The sequence below is a fragment of the Ciconia boyciana genome, chromosome 3 (assembly GCF_034638445.1).
Source record: "Ciconia boyciana chromosome 3, ASM3463844v1, whole genome shotgun sequence".
NCBI lineage: Eukaryota > Metazoa > Chordata > Aves > Ciconiiformes > Ciconiidae > Ciconia > Ciconia boyciana.
Window position 1 is genome coordinate 110,356,870 of NC_132936.1, and position 15,111 is coordinate 110,371,980.

Sequence of the window (15,111 nt, forward strand, 5' to 3'; positions counted from 1 at the left end):
AGCCCCTCAGGATCTTTATATTGGTGTAATGGAGCTTCTCACCTCAGTTCTTCAGCTACAGCTTATGAAGTTGACCAGCTGCTAGCAGAAGGCTTCTCCCTAACATTTGCATGCAAAGGTCATAGAATTCCAGATACACAAATTCCCAGTTCCTCAATTCCCAAGCCATTTCAGAAGCTAAAACTTCACATTTCTTGCAGAAGCTGGAGTTTTGGTTAGCTTGCTGTCTTTTCAAAGACAGGGAAAGACGTTTGGCACCCAGAATTCCATTAAATGAGCAATTTCCTGTTTTTATTTTCTCTTTAAGAGGAGTAAACTGAAGGCTTTCAAGTGTCCAAGTGGTATGCATGAAGCTTTACTTAGCACCTTCCAAAATCAACAGTACACTCTTTTGCCACCTATTCAGAGAGAGATGCTCATCAACAGCTTCTCACTGTGCTGTAGAAACACAATGATTTACTCAATGTAGGGAATGGAAGACAGGTTATGTCATTCAGTTGACAGACTCCATGAAAATGACTCAAAAAGAACGGCAAATATCCATTCAGGACAAAACATACTTTATTGTACTGTAATGTCAGAAGTACAAGAAAAGTACTGCAGAGAACCATGCTAATGGGGCTTTCAGGGTCTGTGAATGACAGAAGTACAAGATAATGGGGTACTACTGTACTCAGTGCAAAAACTGATTCATTTGAGGCACAAGTACACTATTGTTTAAGCAGCTTGATTCAAGCACAGCTCTGGTATGTGATCTACTCTGTTTTCTTTCTATGTGACAATTTATAATAAAGCTACTTTTACATGAAATAGGCAGTAGATTCAAGTCAGGGGTGTCCAAATTGCCACATGGCAACCAAAAAATTTAAGAAAAATACTCTGCATAGTCACCCTCCACATTTTAGTTTCAGATATGGAGCCGTTGCTAGTGAAGAAAAGTTATTCTGAAAGGTCAGAGCCCAGATCTGTTTGGTTGCGTGGGGTTTTTTTCCCCCTCTTGTACATCTGTGGGTAACTTATTTCATGGTGACCACAATTTATCCAATAAGAAAAAAAATAAACTTGTATCTTTGATAAGGAATCATACATATCTAACATTCAAATTAATTTCAGCCCTTGAGATCTTAACTTATGGCTTAAGACACAATGAAAGTGTTTGGGCACCCTTGAGTTAAGTTAATGAAGAGCATTTTTGCTAAAAAGGCAAGCAAGATCATTGTTTTAAACAGAGCTGACCTCTACAAGAAGAAAGCAGGAATCCAAGTCACTAGTTACTACTAGGCTGACATGTACTGCTGCCCAGAAAGATAAAAATGTAACATCACAATGAAAAGGTTCAACAAAGTTGAAGGATAAAGGTTTCGACACCAGAAGCAGCATTTGAAAACAAGCTGTTTAAGTTAATCTTTTCAAGAGATGCAGATTGCATAACTCTAGGCATGAACAAACATGCTGGCAATCTTCTCCTTTTACACAGCAGCTGTGTTTAACATAGGAAGTTCTGGGTTTAAAGAAAGCTACTTGAAGAAGAATTAAGATTTGCAATTGCCTGTCTACTTAATGAGATTAGTAGAGAAACGAAAAACAATTACTACTGAAAGTAGTTTCTCAGTGGATCCCTATCATTACAAACACAGCCTCTGATTTGTAAGCAACGCAAGACTAAACAGACAACTATTATTTTATATTATTACTATGCTTATAAGTTACATCAGTTAAAATTAAAAAAAGCCAAGCAGTTTTGCCCTATTTCAAGAAGAGTTTCCAATCAACACCAGTTTACATGGTGAATGGGACTTCACAAATAAACAAGGAATGGTGACATCTTTGGGTCAAGAACAACAAGAAATAATGGGCTCTGTGCTACCAATCAACCTCAACAAGAATATGGCACAAGGGCCAGCCCAAGCTGTACCAACACTGAACCTTTAGCACTCGGCACAAATTCGGATCTCTTTACTTTAGCTAGCAAATCAGGTGAAAAGACCGGGTTAAAAAAAAAACCCAAACTAAAAACTGAAGCCAAAAATTGGAATATACTTTTGAAAAAACATCTGTAGTTTTAAAATAACTTTATGCTGACATCAGTTTGTGCAAACTAAAAAAACCTCATTGATTTCTCTCTAACAGAAGACAAATCCCCCAAATATTTTCCTTTTAGGCCATTGTATCTGTAGATACAATCTCAAATCTAACAGATATAAATGCAAGAGAGAAAAAGTTACAGCATCTGCACAACATTCTTTCTACAAACAGCTGCTGGAGGGAAAGTAAAATATAAAAGGAATAAAGAAAGGAAGGTTCCATCTGAAATACTCTCACAATCTTTCCCACTCTGTAGTCCATGAATCCGACTCTGATGCTAAGGTGACAGTGTATGTAAGCAGATTTTTTTGTTGATTTTATTATTTTTGAGTTTCAATTGAAGAGAACCTGCAAAGAGACTCAAGTCTCTTCAGGAATTGTCGGATGGAACGTGCTCCTCAAATCCTTCACTCTCTCGGACCAACGCTCTTTCCAGGATAACACGGCCTTCCTTGTAGCGCTGGCTGTCTTCAGTGGCAAATTCATAGATCCAACCCAGCTTGCTGTTGCAGTTCTTGCAGCTCACGTCTCGAACCATGTGGCGGCCAGTGAGCATGACCCGATCCTGAACTTCACTGTATTGCAGATTTACCACCTGATAGAAATATACAGGGGATAGGGAATAGAAAGGATTAGTCTGCCTAGAGCAAAGCTTGGTAACAATGTGCACGACTATCAACATTTTAAAAGTAAAGAGCCTGTGGCACTGCACATGAACTGAAAACTGCAGTGTAATAAGTCAACAGCCCTTGAAAATCTCCTGCTTTAGAAGGTGACACTTTAAAGATGTGCTTCACAAGGATGTATAACCCTCGCTGTTTAACTGAGAGACGTGAAATGCTATCACAAGATGTACGAAGAGTGCAAAGTACTGTGTTCGACTGAGTGAGAAATTCCTGGTGAATAGCTTGTAAACTAATTTATATTAATCCACTTGTAATATATGTAACCCATCTCTAGCAACTGATGTGATCATTTATTCCCAGAAATCAGAACCAAAATATTAAGAGGTGGTACTTTAAAAATCTTGGGGTGCTTTTGAAATAATAATCTAAGAAAAAGAAAGGCTCAGTGGCTGAGAATGCAGGCATTAAACATTCACCTTTTTTTCTGTGCTCTCTCAGCAGTTTAAAATATAATTTTTATTTGTTCAGGCAGCAACACCACAGAACCAGGATGTATAATTCGTTGAAAAGTTGATGTCAGAACTATATCCAAACTGCTAACATGCGGTAGGATTCTAAAAGATGGGGCTGCACTGATTTCTCAACTTTCCACCTGACTGTGCTTGCTCTCTCTGCTTCAGATGTAAGGCTCCTGACTGCAGAAACGTAAAAAAATCAAATTTCTGTGATTAAACTCCACTATGTAACACAAGAAAAGTTTGAACCCCAGGATCCAGTGCTTATTGGATGAGAAAGAAATCAGATGCACAGCTCTTTTACAGCTATATAGTCTAACACTTACATATAAATACTGCTGATAGGATTCAGCATACCCAAAATCCCAAGGCCAAGCACAGTTAAGTGAAGACATTACCGATGCCTCTATCAACTCTGCCAATGACCAAATGGCTTTCAAGAAAAAACCCCAACCAACACACACCAATGATTACATGACCAGGAACTTTGTGAGAAAGCAAAGGACGATCACTGTTTTTTTTCAAAGAGTCTAACGGACAAGTCTATATGGAATGGTTGATAAATAATGCTACAATTCACTCAGAGTTATGACTTCCATATTTCAATCTGTTGAATTAAATCAAATTTGATCAATTAAAGATTGTGGTTACCTAAAGTTGCCAAACTACTGCTAGCTTAAATGCATTTTAGAAATTAAACTGAATACTATCTAGACTTTTTTTTTTAAACTGAGTAAAAGTGCAAATGCCTTTGAAACTCTTTGATAGACAAAAGATACTCTCACAGTGAATTGGAGGTTCATATTACAAAAGACTCCAAAGTTAGAACGCCATGCATTTTGGCATGATGCCTCTATATACACAATCCTCTTTATAGTCTTTTAGTATTGCAGAGAAACTAATTTAGATAGCTTGCCATCAATAGTAAATGCCTAATTTGACTTCAAAGACAGCTGAATAGAACAAAAGAAAAATAAAAAAATTAAAATAGTAATTACACAACACTTTAGCCAAGAAGTTTTTTAGTTTTGATGACAGATTCATATCCCACAAACTCATTTTTCAAAAGCAAATAGCAGTTCCCCCTCAGCTTCTTACCAACCTTGTTAAAAAGAAAGGCTCTTCCCGTGGCCCCTGTAAAACGCGTGGAGATGAGCTCAGAACGATTGGTCAGAATCGTGTCGCAGTTTGCACAGGAGAACAGGCGAGTGCCACCAATATGATCCAGAAAAATTCTTCCCATTTTTAGAACTTACGTAAGTTTATACTCAAGACCTGAAAGCAAAAGGAAGATCATGTACACGTAAAAAAAGCATTGCAGCAAAAAAAATAAAACCCAAAACACCCCATATATATGGCAGAATACTCTGCAAACCAATTCAGCTAATGATTGCAGACATTCTTTCTTTCATAGATGAATTACTGAATTTATAGACTGCATTCATCCTTTCTCATCAAGACAAGTTCTTTCCCAGAGTGACCATCTTACCAATAAGATGACACACCTAGATACAAACTAGTAACATTAAACAAGCGAAATGTGAACTGAAACCTTTAAAATATAGTTCAGACATTTGCAGACTACTACTGGATCCTACAGTTCTTAAACTCAAAAGCTTCCACTCCTTTCCTATTTTCTTTTCCTCTTTAATACAATACTGAAATTCCCTTCCAGTATATTCCCAACGACTCACCCGTCTTAGTCAGCACTGGGAAATGAAGCACTGAGGAGTACATTGAGTCACCAAGACAATTATAGTTTAATTTTCCCAAGTCATCCCCCCCTTTTTTAAAATATCTATTTATTTTGTCACTTCCCCTCAGCTTTGCACATTTCTGACATGCAACCACACACCACCACCATCCAGGATGCTTTAATCTTCTAGTATAGCAGACTGGGCTACTGTATTGGACTTGACACTTACTGGTTTCATATACGTAACAACATAGGAGAGGTTTGGATGCTATTTCACATAATAAACAATCCACCCAGTCTTTACACCAGACAGCTTTATATACAAATGTTTAAAGTTGTCTAATCTCAATACAAAATTCTGTGTCATTTACCCAAGCTATTTCCAAAGCATTGTCACTAAAATACCTGAGCAACTCCAACGAGCAGAAAAAGAGAGCTTAGAAAGTTTATAGCAGCAGATATGCAGTACCTGATAAATAAACCTCTTCACTGCTTGGGAAAATTAAAAGTATCTCACCAACTTTATACCAACTAACATAAATTACTCAAAGTTAACTAGCGAGTAGGCACAGAACATATTAGACAGCTGAAAACTTAAATCACCAAGGATGAGATAACATGACAAAGAAATTAAATTATGATGTTATTTCCATTTCAACTGCAGAAAGTTTTTATGACTAAACATCTACAGTTAAGCAAGTTAAATATACCTCCATTTATGCTTCAGATGTGGAATTAGAAAAGAGTATTGTCTCTGCTTTTTTCATGCACAGCAATGCAAAATAAATCTGACACACTGCAATATTAAAATTGTGTGGGTTTTACTTTTCAGAGCAGGAGACAGTGTGCCATTCCTAGAGAAATTAATCAAATTCTGTGCTCCTCAAGTTGAATACTCTGTGTCAAATGCCTTTAAGAAGCACAAATACCTAAATTAAACCCATTTCAAGTTTTAGAGGATCAGTTTCTTAAAGCTTACTCTGACATGCACAAAGCAAATGGACCAAAACATGCACCTGCACACACAAAATTTAAAATACCATTTTTACATGTAAAAATCATAAGTCACTGACATCATGATTTTTTTTTCCAATTGCTTTATTTCACCACTTTGTTTTCTTACAATGTGTGGCAATAAAGTGTTCCTAGTAGTGAACAGAGTGATTTTACTACAAGTTCCTTACATACAGATTTTTCAAATCACTATTAGTCTTCTGTATCCCATCTGAAGGATACATAAAAATTCACAGCAATGGAATGACTCTTTCCTTTAAAGGTGATATAATAGCCCTTTCTCTTCTTGAAAGGATAAATAAAACAGGTCTTGAGTTTGACAAAAATATTTCAAAGACTTAGCTGAGTGTAGGGGTGTGACTCCTTGTGACTCCACTCAAAATACAGGAAGCATTTTCCTTCAGTTTCTCTAAGTATTATACCTTTCTAATATGCCTTTATCTTTCCTATCAAGCGAGGGTAAAGGAAAAAATTAAAACGCGAATAGTGACAGCATGAAGGAAAATCAACAGACAGTGTGAATAAACAAGTATCAGTCAAAGTCTCCAACCAGAAGAAACCACAAATACAAGAAATAAAAGCAATTGTGACAGATATGCCCATAAGGCACTTGGCCTCACTCCATGTGTCATCCTTACTAATTTTGGATAATGTTATTTTTGTGTTGATCGTATTGTGGATTAAAAACCATTAACCCATCATAAGTTATTGTAAATGTGGAATCAACATCCAAAGGGGTATTTCTTTCAGGGTAAACACAATGGTCACGCTGTCAGTATTTTTAGAAGCTAACATAAAACAAACCCAAAACCAAGAGCAACACAAACACTAAGCTTGGTGACAAGAACAGATCCATTACACAGACTAGCCTTGCAAAGCATGCTTTTTTGAAAAATATGCATCTGAACACTTAAAATGCAAACACATCACCTATCTAAAAACATAATTCATGTTACGACACCCAGAAAAACAGTAACCCAGAGTCACTGAAACAAAAATTTAAATAATTCAGAAGAGAGTGCGAGCGTAATTCTTACAAGCAAGTCAGAAGTCAAAGCAACATACAAATATATTACTTCTGGATATGGAATTATGCATGGATTGAAGTGTTGAGTCCTGAAGATACTGAACATTAAAATAAATGCATAAAGAAATATGTTCAAAGACTTAAGACTGAAAAACCTGCCTGGTCATACAAGGCCTAAAATCTCCAATTATTTATATCACCCCAAAAAGCTGAAAGTAACCTCATCAAGTATCTAAATGAGAAAGAAACTTCCAGTAAGACTTGGGTCCCAACAGAAAGACAAAGTGAGATTCATTTGATGGTAGCACAAGGCTGTGAGAATTCAGACTAAAGTTACAGCAGAATCTAATAAACCAACTGGTACCAGAACAGTTTTCTTCAGAATACAGTGCATAAGAAAACATGTATTATTGAAATAAATAAATACACATTTAAAAATTTAGAAAATTAAGTTCTACAATCTGCATCATAGCAGTCAATACAGATTAGATTGAGTATTTTTTTTTTAAGAAACTGCTAAAATAATGTAATCCTACTAGAACGTCTAACATTTAAAATAACCTCTACACTTAACTGCCTCATGGTAGATTTCAGTCAAAACAGATAGCAGCCTACAGCTATCATTAGCTCTAGGTTTTGATTGCTACAGGATTTCAATGAATCCATAAGGGTCCAGCTGAAGTGTTATAAAACTAGTCACCTTACATTAGTCTTTATATTACTGCTTACAATAGTAAAAAGTAGAAAAAAAGTTACAAAATGACTGCTAGTAAGGCAGCCTTCAAATGCTGCATTTGATCATGAGTATTCTAAATAAGCTAACAAGGAGCTTTTGCTTTTTCCTCTCATATAACGTAGAGAAGTTAATTTCAACTTGGGATCATTTCACACTCTTCCCCCCCACCCTGCTTTTTTCCCCAAGCTAAAAGCATAATATTCGCTTATAAGACCAATTCAGGAGGTACTTGCTGTGGATAAAGGCTGTTCTCTCCTTATGTAAGGATCCTGAATCCTATAGGGTATACTCACTGTACACTGGAAAAAACAGAAGCACAACAGAACAAGGGAAAGCAATTTTCCATTGCTCTCAGGCTCATATCCCTTATATGCAGAAGTGGTGTGTACAAAGTCACCCAAGGTAACTGTGTAACTTTTTTCCTATAGTTTTCACTTCCCATGTAAAAGGTGTGGGCGTCTATTTATGTTCACACATACATAAAATGATCTGAAAAAAGCCACTTATAGGCAGCTTTTATAGGCAGTGGGAGGGCTCTCTTAAATGAAGAAAAGCCAAAGAATTGTGAAACATTAAAGCATTTCTAAAGCTTAAGATCCTCCAATTAGGGGGAGGAAAAATGCGAGAAGTGCACTTACCCATTCACCCGCTCTCTACATTTAGAAACAGTGAAAATAACTTCCATTGGTTCAGAGAGCCAGTCAAGTTCCCTATTGCTATTCATAACCCCAGAAAGTGACACTACCGCATCACACCAATTCCATCATGCTACTAGCAGAATTTTCAGAAGCAGTGGACAGGAATTTCGGTTATTCACAAAACCAAAGGCTGAGAAAAAAAGAGAGATTTTTTTGGCCCATGATTTCATCTTTAAAGTCAGCTAAGCATTCTTTGTTTGATATGTGTCAGTGATGAAGTCCTAGTGATCCTGCCCTCATGCAAATTACCAAACACAAGTTGTAATATTAAATTAATGGCTCCAATGTAAAAGAGGTAGACCTTTTTTACTTTCACTAATGGGATACAAAGTATCTACCACTTGCCAAATCTACACAGTTCAAAGAGACAAGTACTTTCATGAACTGAGAGCAGATGCCACTGTGTTATTAGTTGGCACCCTGACCACCGCTATCAACCTGCATTCTTGAGAGGACCTTTATCAGAACAATCAATGCTAGCTTGTATTACCTAGCTAGTAAGGCTTGCTCACAGTGCATTATTTTGACAGTACAAACCTTGATACAACTTCTTAGTCACACTGTGAAACACTTCCTGCCTGCATGCTTCTCCCAGCAAGTGCATGGACAGACAGGAAACACAAGTAGTGTGGCTGTGTGCTATAATATATATTCCTAGAGCAGCGTGCTCCCAAACTTCCACCTGTCTTGCAGTGTTGATTCTGGTAACACTGAGCAACAGCTGTCAAAGAGCTGGCATTCAACAACTTAAATTTGACCACTATCTGCACACAGAGCTGAAACCACCTGAAGCACTATTTGGTTCATATTTGTACTACCTAATCTTCCTACCTTCACAAGCAATAAATAACAAAAAAGTAACACAAAGAATTATTTATTAACATTTTTTAAAACTAACAGTCAGTGTTTTCTTGTCCCAGAGTGCATCTCTTGAAGACACAGGACTGTCAACGTTTGGGAGAGTCAGCAGGCACTTTCTATATACATATTGGACTGTGGGTATTTCAGGAGCCTCAGTGTTGCTTCAGCACCATCTACTGCATCTCAGATCTACAACAGAAAACAGCTGCTAGTTAAAGGAAAAAAACTATGACAGCCTCTCTTTCACCATTTCACTGACTAAAAACATTTTCCTTTGTATGGTGAGCCAACAAGCACTCTCTCTCCCCCTTGAAAAAGGGCCATGCATTCCCCGAGGCACAGTAAGACATTCTCAGGATGTACTTACTCTGGAACCAGGCTTAAACTTCATCTTCCCATCTCAGGAACCGGGCTTAAGCTTCCTCTTCTCATCTCAGAGATGGACAAAAGAGGAAAAAGAATACTTAGCACAGCTACATAAGACTACACATTAAAGAATCACTGGGTAAGCAAAGAAATAAAACTTGCTCTTTACCTTCCCAGGTTTCTGCTGCTCACAAGTAGGGGTGCATCTGAAAATACACACGTGGTCAGTCTCTTAGGAGGTCTGAGATTCAGCCATCTGCCACCGACTTCTGTGACTATGGAAGTAAGCAGGGCCCAACCTCTGGCCTCTGCCTACACGCAGAATTGGTTATCAGAAAGCACCACACGTAGCCAAATGTGAAGGAAGAAAGTGAACTAGAACAGTATGCTACGCTCATTAGAACCATCCAGCTACTGTAGAAACCTGTACAAGGAAGTTAATGCAGTCAAATGACTGAAGAGGCTTTGGCAAAGTAGTGAAAGCTGTGCCCAGATCCAGTGCACAGCACCTGCCCAGAACAGGGTGCCTCACAGGATGAAACTGCATTTGTGTGAGTTACACTAGTCTAATTTTCTATTGCAAGTTACAGTAGTATAATTTTCTATTGCAAACTGGCTTTACTTCTAGGTAAGGCGAAAGCGTCGCACTGGGATACTGGCATCTAAATATGTTAACATAACATTATATTGGTGTATGCAATAATACAGGGTAGTTTGTTTCAAGTTTACAGAGAGCAGAGCCATACAGATGGGTGCTTGTTTCTAATACAGCCCCCATACCTCAGCATCTCCCCCACAGGAACTTACACCCTCACAATACTCTTGCCAGATAACATATAAAAGTACTCATTTACAAATTGTATCAGACTCAGACTTTCCTTCCCACTACTACACAAAGAGTCCAAAAGCAGCAACTATTCCTGTCTCCTTGTTTCTTTTTCCCTTCCTTTTTCCCCTTTCCTTCCTGTCTCCCCTTTCCCTTCCCTAAGAGAAGAAAAGGATCACCTTTTCCTCTCTTAATTCCTCAATTGTTTTTAAGAAAGCTGTATTTCCTGGTTGTGTAATAAATTTATTCTTATTTAATTAAGCAGATAAGACAACTTTTGCCTATTAATCTATCCTGCCACTTTCAGAAAGCTAAACTACTTCAGATTTTCTGTTTTCATTAATTTTAGTGCTGAAGTGATATAAATCTTCATCCAAAGATACCACTGGTTTCATGAGTCATGGGGGGAGGGGGGGATCAAATAAACAAACTTTAAAGAAATGGTGAAAAGACAGTGATCATCCAAACTTCCACACGAACTACATCCACTGGCAGAAAGGTTGCCAATATGCTTAATGCATCACACCAAGAAATTCCTGTATCAACTAGGAAAACTCCTAAATTAAAGACAGCCTTGCTGTCTTTAATTTTGCCACAGTGTACAGGCAATTCCTCTATACATTTAACAAGATATTTTTAAGTTAAATCTTGCTTAAGGGAATTACATATTTCAGCAAGAGCTGAGCAATTCAAGATTTCAACATAGGTCAAATGATAGTAAACAAACATGAATCAATGACCTAACTTGGACAACACTACTTCAAGCTTGTGTTGACTACCAGTAGAGGGAATGCTAAATATATATATATGTACACACACGCACACATATTTGTGTGTGTACAACTCTCAGTCTATCAGATGACAAGTAACAAATCTCATCTGTTCTTGTCATCTTCTCTACTGGGCTTTGAGGTGCCATTTCTTTTGTCCTCACACACTTGGCAGCCACATCTGAAACTCACTCATCATTATTATTAAAATCTATATATAAACAATTAGATCTGCATTCTGTAAGTTAAGTACTTCCACAACTACGGAAGTGAAAGTAGCAGATGACAGAAGCCTCAAAATAATATTTCTAAAGACTAACAACAGAAAAAGAGAGTAACACTTCAAAATGGACAGTTTCATTTCTCACAAACATTACTTGAATTCAGCTATCTGGAACGAGTCTATACATAACAGGTTATACATAGATGTTGTATAGTTATATATACAGCTATATGTATAGCTATATAGCTGAACCAGCCGCATGAGGGAATCTTTACAACCATGGAGCAAGTTCCCTCGCTTTCTGCCATCAGTCACAAACATTACTTATGCTAATAGTTACTCTATTGCCATTCGTTGTTGACATCGAGTTGCTCTGCGACACCTACCACTTTGAGAAGAGCCATGCCCTGCATTTCTCTCATGAGACTTATGTACTTGCTTTGTTATTCCTTCAATCTAACCCTAACACCATGCTTATTGTTTAAAGAAGATAAATAATTTATTAAATTCTATGTTAGTCCAAAACACAGCCGTTATTCTTAAATAAGCATGCTGGATTAATCTAATCTGTATCTGCTTGCACAGTACAGCCGAGGTCTGTACACAGAGTAACAAATGAACAGACAGATGACAGTCTTTGCATTCCTTTTTGCTTTGACTAGAACCTTTTCCAGAGCGAAAAAGCGCTTGCCAAATATTTCAGTTCCCTGGGAATCTATACTTTCACAGGCAAAATCCAACCTAAGAGCTGACAGGCGAAGCTGGCTCATTGCTGAAAGAGCCGTGAGCACCTCGATAAGCAAATACCAACTACCACTCGATTTCTGACAACCGGCTTCCCGTGGAAGAGTCACCTGTCGGGCAGGGACACGGGGTTTACTCAGGGCTGCTTCGGCGATGAGTAAGTCTTCACGGAGCGGTGAACAAGCAGCACCTTCTAATTGGGAAGGGAGAAGAGAGGTGCCTCAAGGGGCACAGCTACCCACCGTCTGGCACCGCTGCTGCCCTGACCGGGCGGCGCAGCCGGCAGACCCCCGCTAACGACAGGGCAGGCGGCGGCGGGCGGGGGGCGGCGGGCGGTTCCGACCCACGCTCTGCCAACGGCGGGACAGGCGCCGGCCCTCGCCGCAGGGCGGTTAACCCCCGCGTAACCCTTCACGGCCACGCCGGCCTGCGTCGCGCCCCGAGCCGCCCCCGGCGGAGGCGACGCGAAGCCCCGAGCGCCGGCCGCTGCCACCGACTGGGCGCAGTGTCGCGCTGAGGTGGGGGCGGCGATCCCCACCCCCGGCCCACGCGTGCGCGGTGGGGCCGTGCGCGCCGCGGCCGTTGCCCCCGCGCCGCCGCTCCACACAAAGCCCCGCGCGGGGGCGGGCCCCAGCTGAGCGCCGTCACGGGGGCGCGCGCAGCCAACCGCCGCCGGCTCGGCCCCCGGCGCCGCCGCCGGGCGCTGCCGGCAGCGCAGGCAACTTGACAACAAACAGGAGGAAACAGCTGACGGGAGGCCCCGCCGCCGCCGCCGCCGCCGTGAGGGGCGCCCGGGCCCACCACCGCTCCCCCGGGCGGCCCCGCCACCCCACTCCGGCTCCCGCTCCCCCCCCGGCCGTGCGGGGGAGGGGGAGACGACGCGACGGAGGGGCCCGGGCACGGCTCCTCGTTCCCCCGCCCGGGGCCCCGCACAGGAACCGGCCCGAAAAGTTGCCGCCGCCCCGCCGGGGAGGGGAGCCGGCGGCGGCGGTGCGGGGCCGGGGGAGGAAGTTGTGGCCGCGGCGGGGAGGGGGTGCTCGGTGCCGGCCCTGGGCGGAGGGCCGGGCAGGAAGGCCGGGCGGCGCTGGGAGACGCTGACGGAGGAGGGGACGGGGTGGGGGAAGGCCGGTGCCTTGTCGCGGCGCCGGGCCGCAGCGGGGCAGGCAGGGCCGGCGCTGCCCCCTCCGCGCCGCCGGGCCGGAGCGGCTCGTCCGGGGCCCCGCCGCGGCCCGAGAGACACAGTGCCGCGGCCCGGAGCGGCGGCCGCCACCTCCCTCCCCAGCCGCCGGCAGCCCGCCCCGGCCTCCCTGAGCGGCGCGGGGCGCGGCGCGGCGCGGCCCCCCGCCCGGTTACCTGGCGCAGGGAAGCGGCGGCGGCTCCGTGCCCGGTGTCTTCCCCCCGCCCTCCACAGCCCCGACGCTCCGGCTCGTTGGCGCGGCTCCGCCTCCTCGTGGCCCCGCCTCACCGGACGTCAATCACCGCCGCCGAGGCTCCGCCCCCTCCGCCTCCCGGGCCGCCCCGCCCCCGGTCGCCTCACGGCCGCGCCCGGCGGGACGGCGGCGGGGTGCAGCGGCCCTCAGCGCCGCGGCTGCGGTCGGCGGGGAGCGGGGCCCGGGGCCCGGGGCCCGGGCGGCAACGCTCAGCCCTTACCCGCCCGCCAAGTCCCCTTTCCCAGGCGCCTGTCAGCCGCCGCCCCGAGCCCGGTGCCCTGCGCTCCCCCCATCTGCCTCCGAGGCCCGCTCCCCTCACCGGCCCTGTCGGAAGGCTCTGTCAGAGGCGCCCACCTCCTCGGCTGCGGGAGCCGAAAGCCAAAGCTATGCTGGGCGTGCTGGCCAGGCCTCCCTGCACCGCAAGAACACACCGCCGTAGGCCTGGCTGGGAGGAACGGGAGTCCTGTCTCCAGGCCTGCTCTCCTCCCCAGGCCCCTGCGTGCCCAGGGACTTGGCCTGCCCTGGCAGTGAGCTTCACCGTGCCACAGGCCCTGTGAGAGTCTGAGGCAGGGGAAGGTGCCGAGATGACTATCAGCCGCATCCCCACCGCAGTGAAGCTGTGACTGATACTGCTTGCAGTGTTTCAGGCCACCCAAGTTGAAATCTTTGCATGACACCTTAAATATTGCCCACGGTGGCGATGAAAGATCAGGGAAGAAAGAGGCAAAGTGTTCGTGGCCCTTCTTGGCTATCGGTTGCAAGTGTTATCAATTCCCTGCCAGTTTTAATGGCTCAGTGCTTGCACACAGATTGCATCCTTGGCAAATAAATAGCAGTCGTGGCCAAAATACAATGAAAAAAATCCTTTTGAGTTGTTGGTTATGGAAAAGACATGAAAAAGGGTGGGGTTTTCCTTCTCCTGTGGGGCAAGCCATGCCATTTTCAGGATTTCTGTTGTAACAATATCACACCCGTGTTAGAGGAAGTGTATTTTTCATGTGTGGTGATTCCTGGGTCTATCTGTGTGGTATCACCAGAGGAGCTGCAGTAATTGCAGGAAGAAATGACTCAGCAGGGCTCTTCTGTCATTTCACATCAAAGGCAAAGAGACACCTCTGTGAACATACGGCAGGCAGCAAATACTTAAATGCCCAGCTGTTCTTCTGCTTGCGTCTTCTTGCATGGACTCTTACTGTTAGAAATAGCTAGGTAGGGGAGTACACAACCACCTGCATGAGGGTAGACAGTCAGTGATGGGTCAACATTGATATGTCAAGAACTCCTGTTTGCTTTGGGCAGCCCTCCAAGGACTGAGATCTCTTCAATATGGTCAGCTCTGGCCTGATCCTGAACAGAGCTGAGCATTGATGTTTCTCATTGACCTGTCATCAAACCTCTCTTCATATCATGCAAAGGAAGTGAAAAGTGTTGGAGCAGTCTGTCAGATAGCAAATGCCTCTTAGTTAATGGCACGGGGACAACAGGAGTACTAAG

The 15,111-nt window shown here is 43.2% G+C and overlaps 1 protein-coding gene across 10 annotated transcripts; it reads right to left on the minus strand.

Moving 5' to 3' along the window:
- Positions 1–539: 539 nt before the first annotated feature.
- Positions 540–13,646, minus strand: YPEL5 (yippee like 5). Of its 10 annotated transcripts, none has more exons than XM_072857079.1 (6): positions 13,541–13,646; positions 9,794–9,830; positions 9,626–9,690; positions 9,296–9,447; positions 4,329–4,501; positions 540–2,680 (listed from the first exon to the last, which is right to left on the minus strand). In XM_072857079.1, exons 5-6 carry the CDS (start codon positions 4,467–4,469, stop codon positions 2,456–2,458), a joined length of 366 nt encoding a protein of 121 aa, XP_072713180.1. In that variant the 5' UTR covers positions 4,470–4,501; positions 9,296–9,447; positions 9,626–9,690; positions 9,794–9,830; positions 13,541–13,646; the 3' UTR covers positions 540–2,455. The 10 variants fall into 10 exon arrangements, with proteins under 10 accessions (XP_072713180.1, XP_072713177.1, XP_072713179.1 ...); XM_072857076.1 differs by having other exon boundaries at positions 9,794–10,048; positions 13,541–13,627; XM_072857078.1 differs by having other exon boundaries at positions 9,794–9,936; positions 13,541–13,617.
- Positions 13,647–15,111: the final 1,465 nt, after the last annotated feature.

What these genes read in the sequence shown, in the direction of transcription:
- YPEL5 (XM_072857083.1), bottom strand. Translation starts at nt 4,469, where the DNA reads ATGGGAAGAATTTTTCTGGATCATATTGGTGGCACTCGCCTGTTCTCC. An exon ending in GAGCCTTTCTTTTTAACAAG is followed by an intron (nt 2,681 to 4,328) that starts GTTGGTAAGAAG and finishes TATTTCTATCAG; the next exon opens with GTGGTAAATCTGCAATACAG.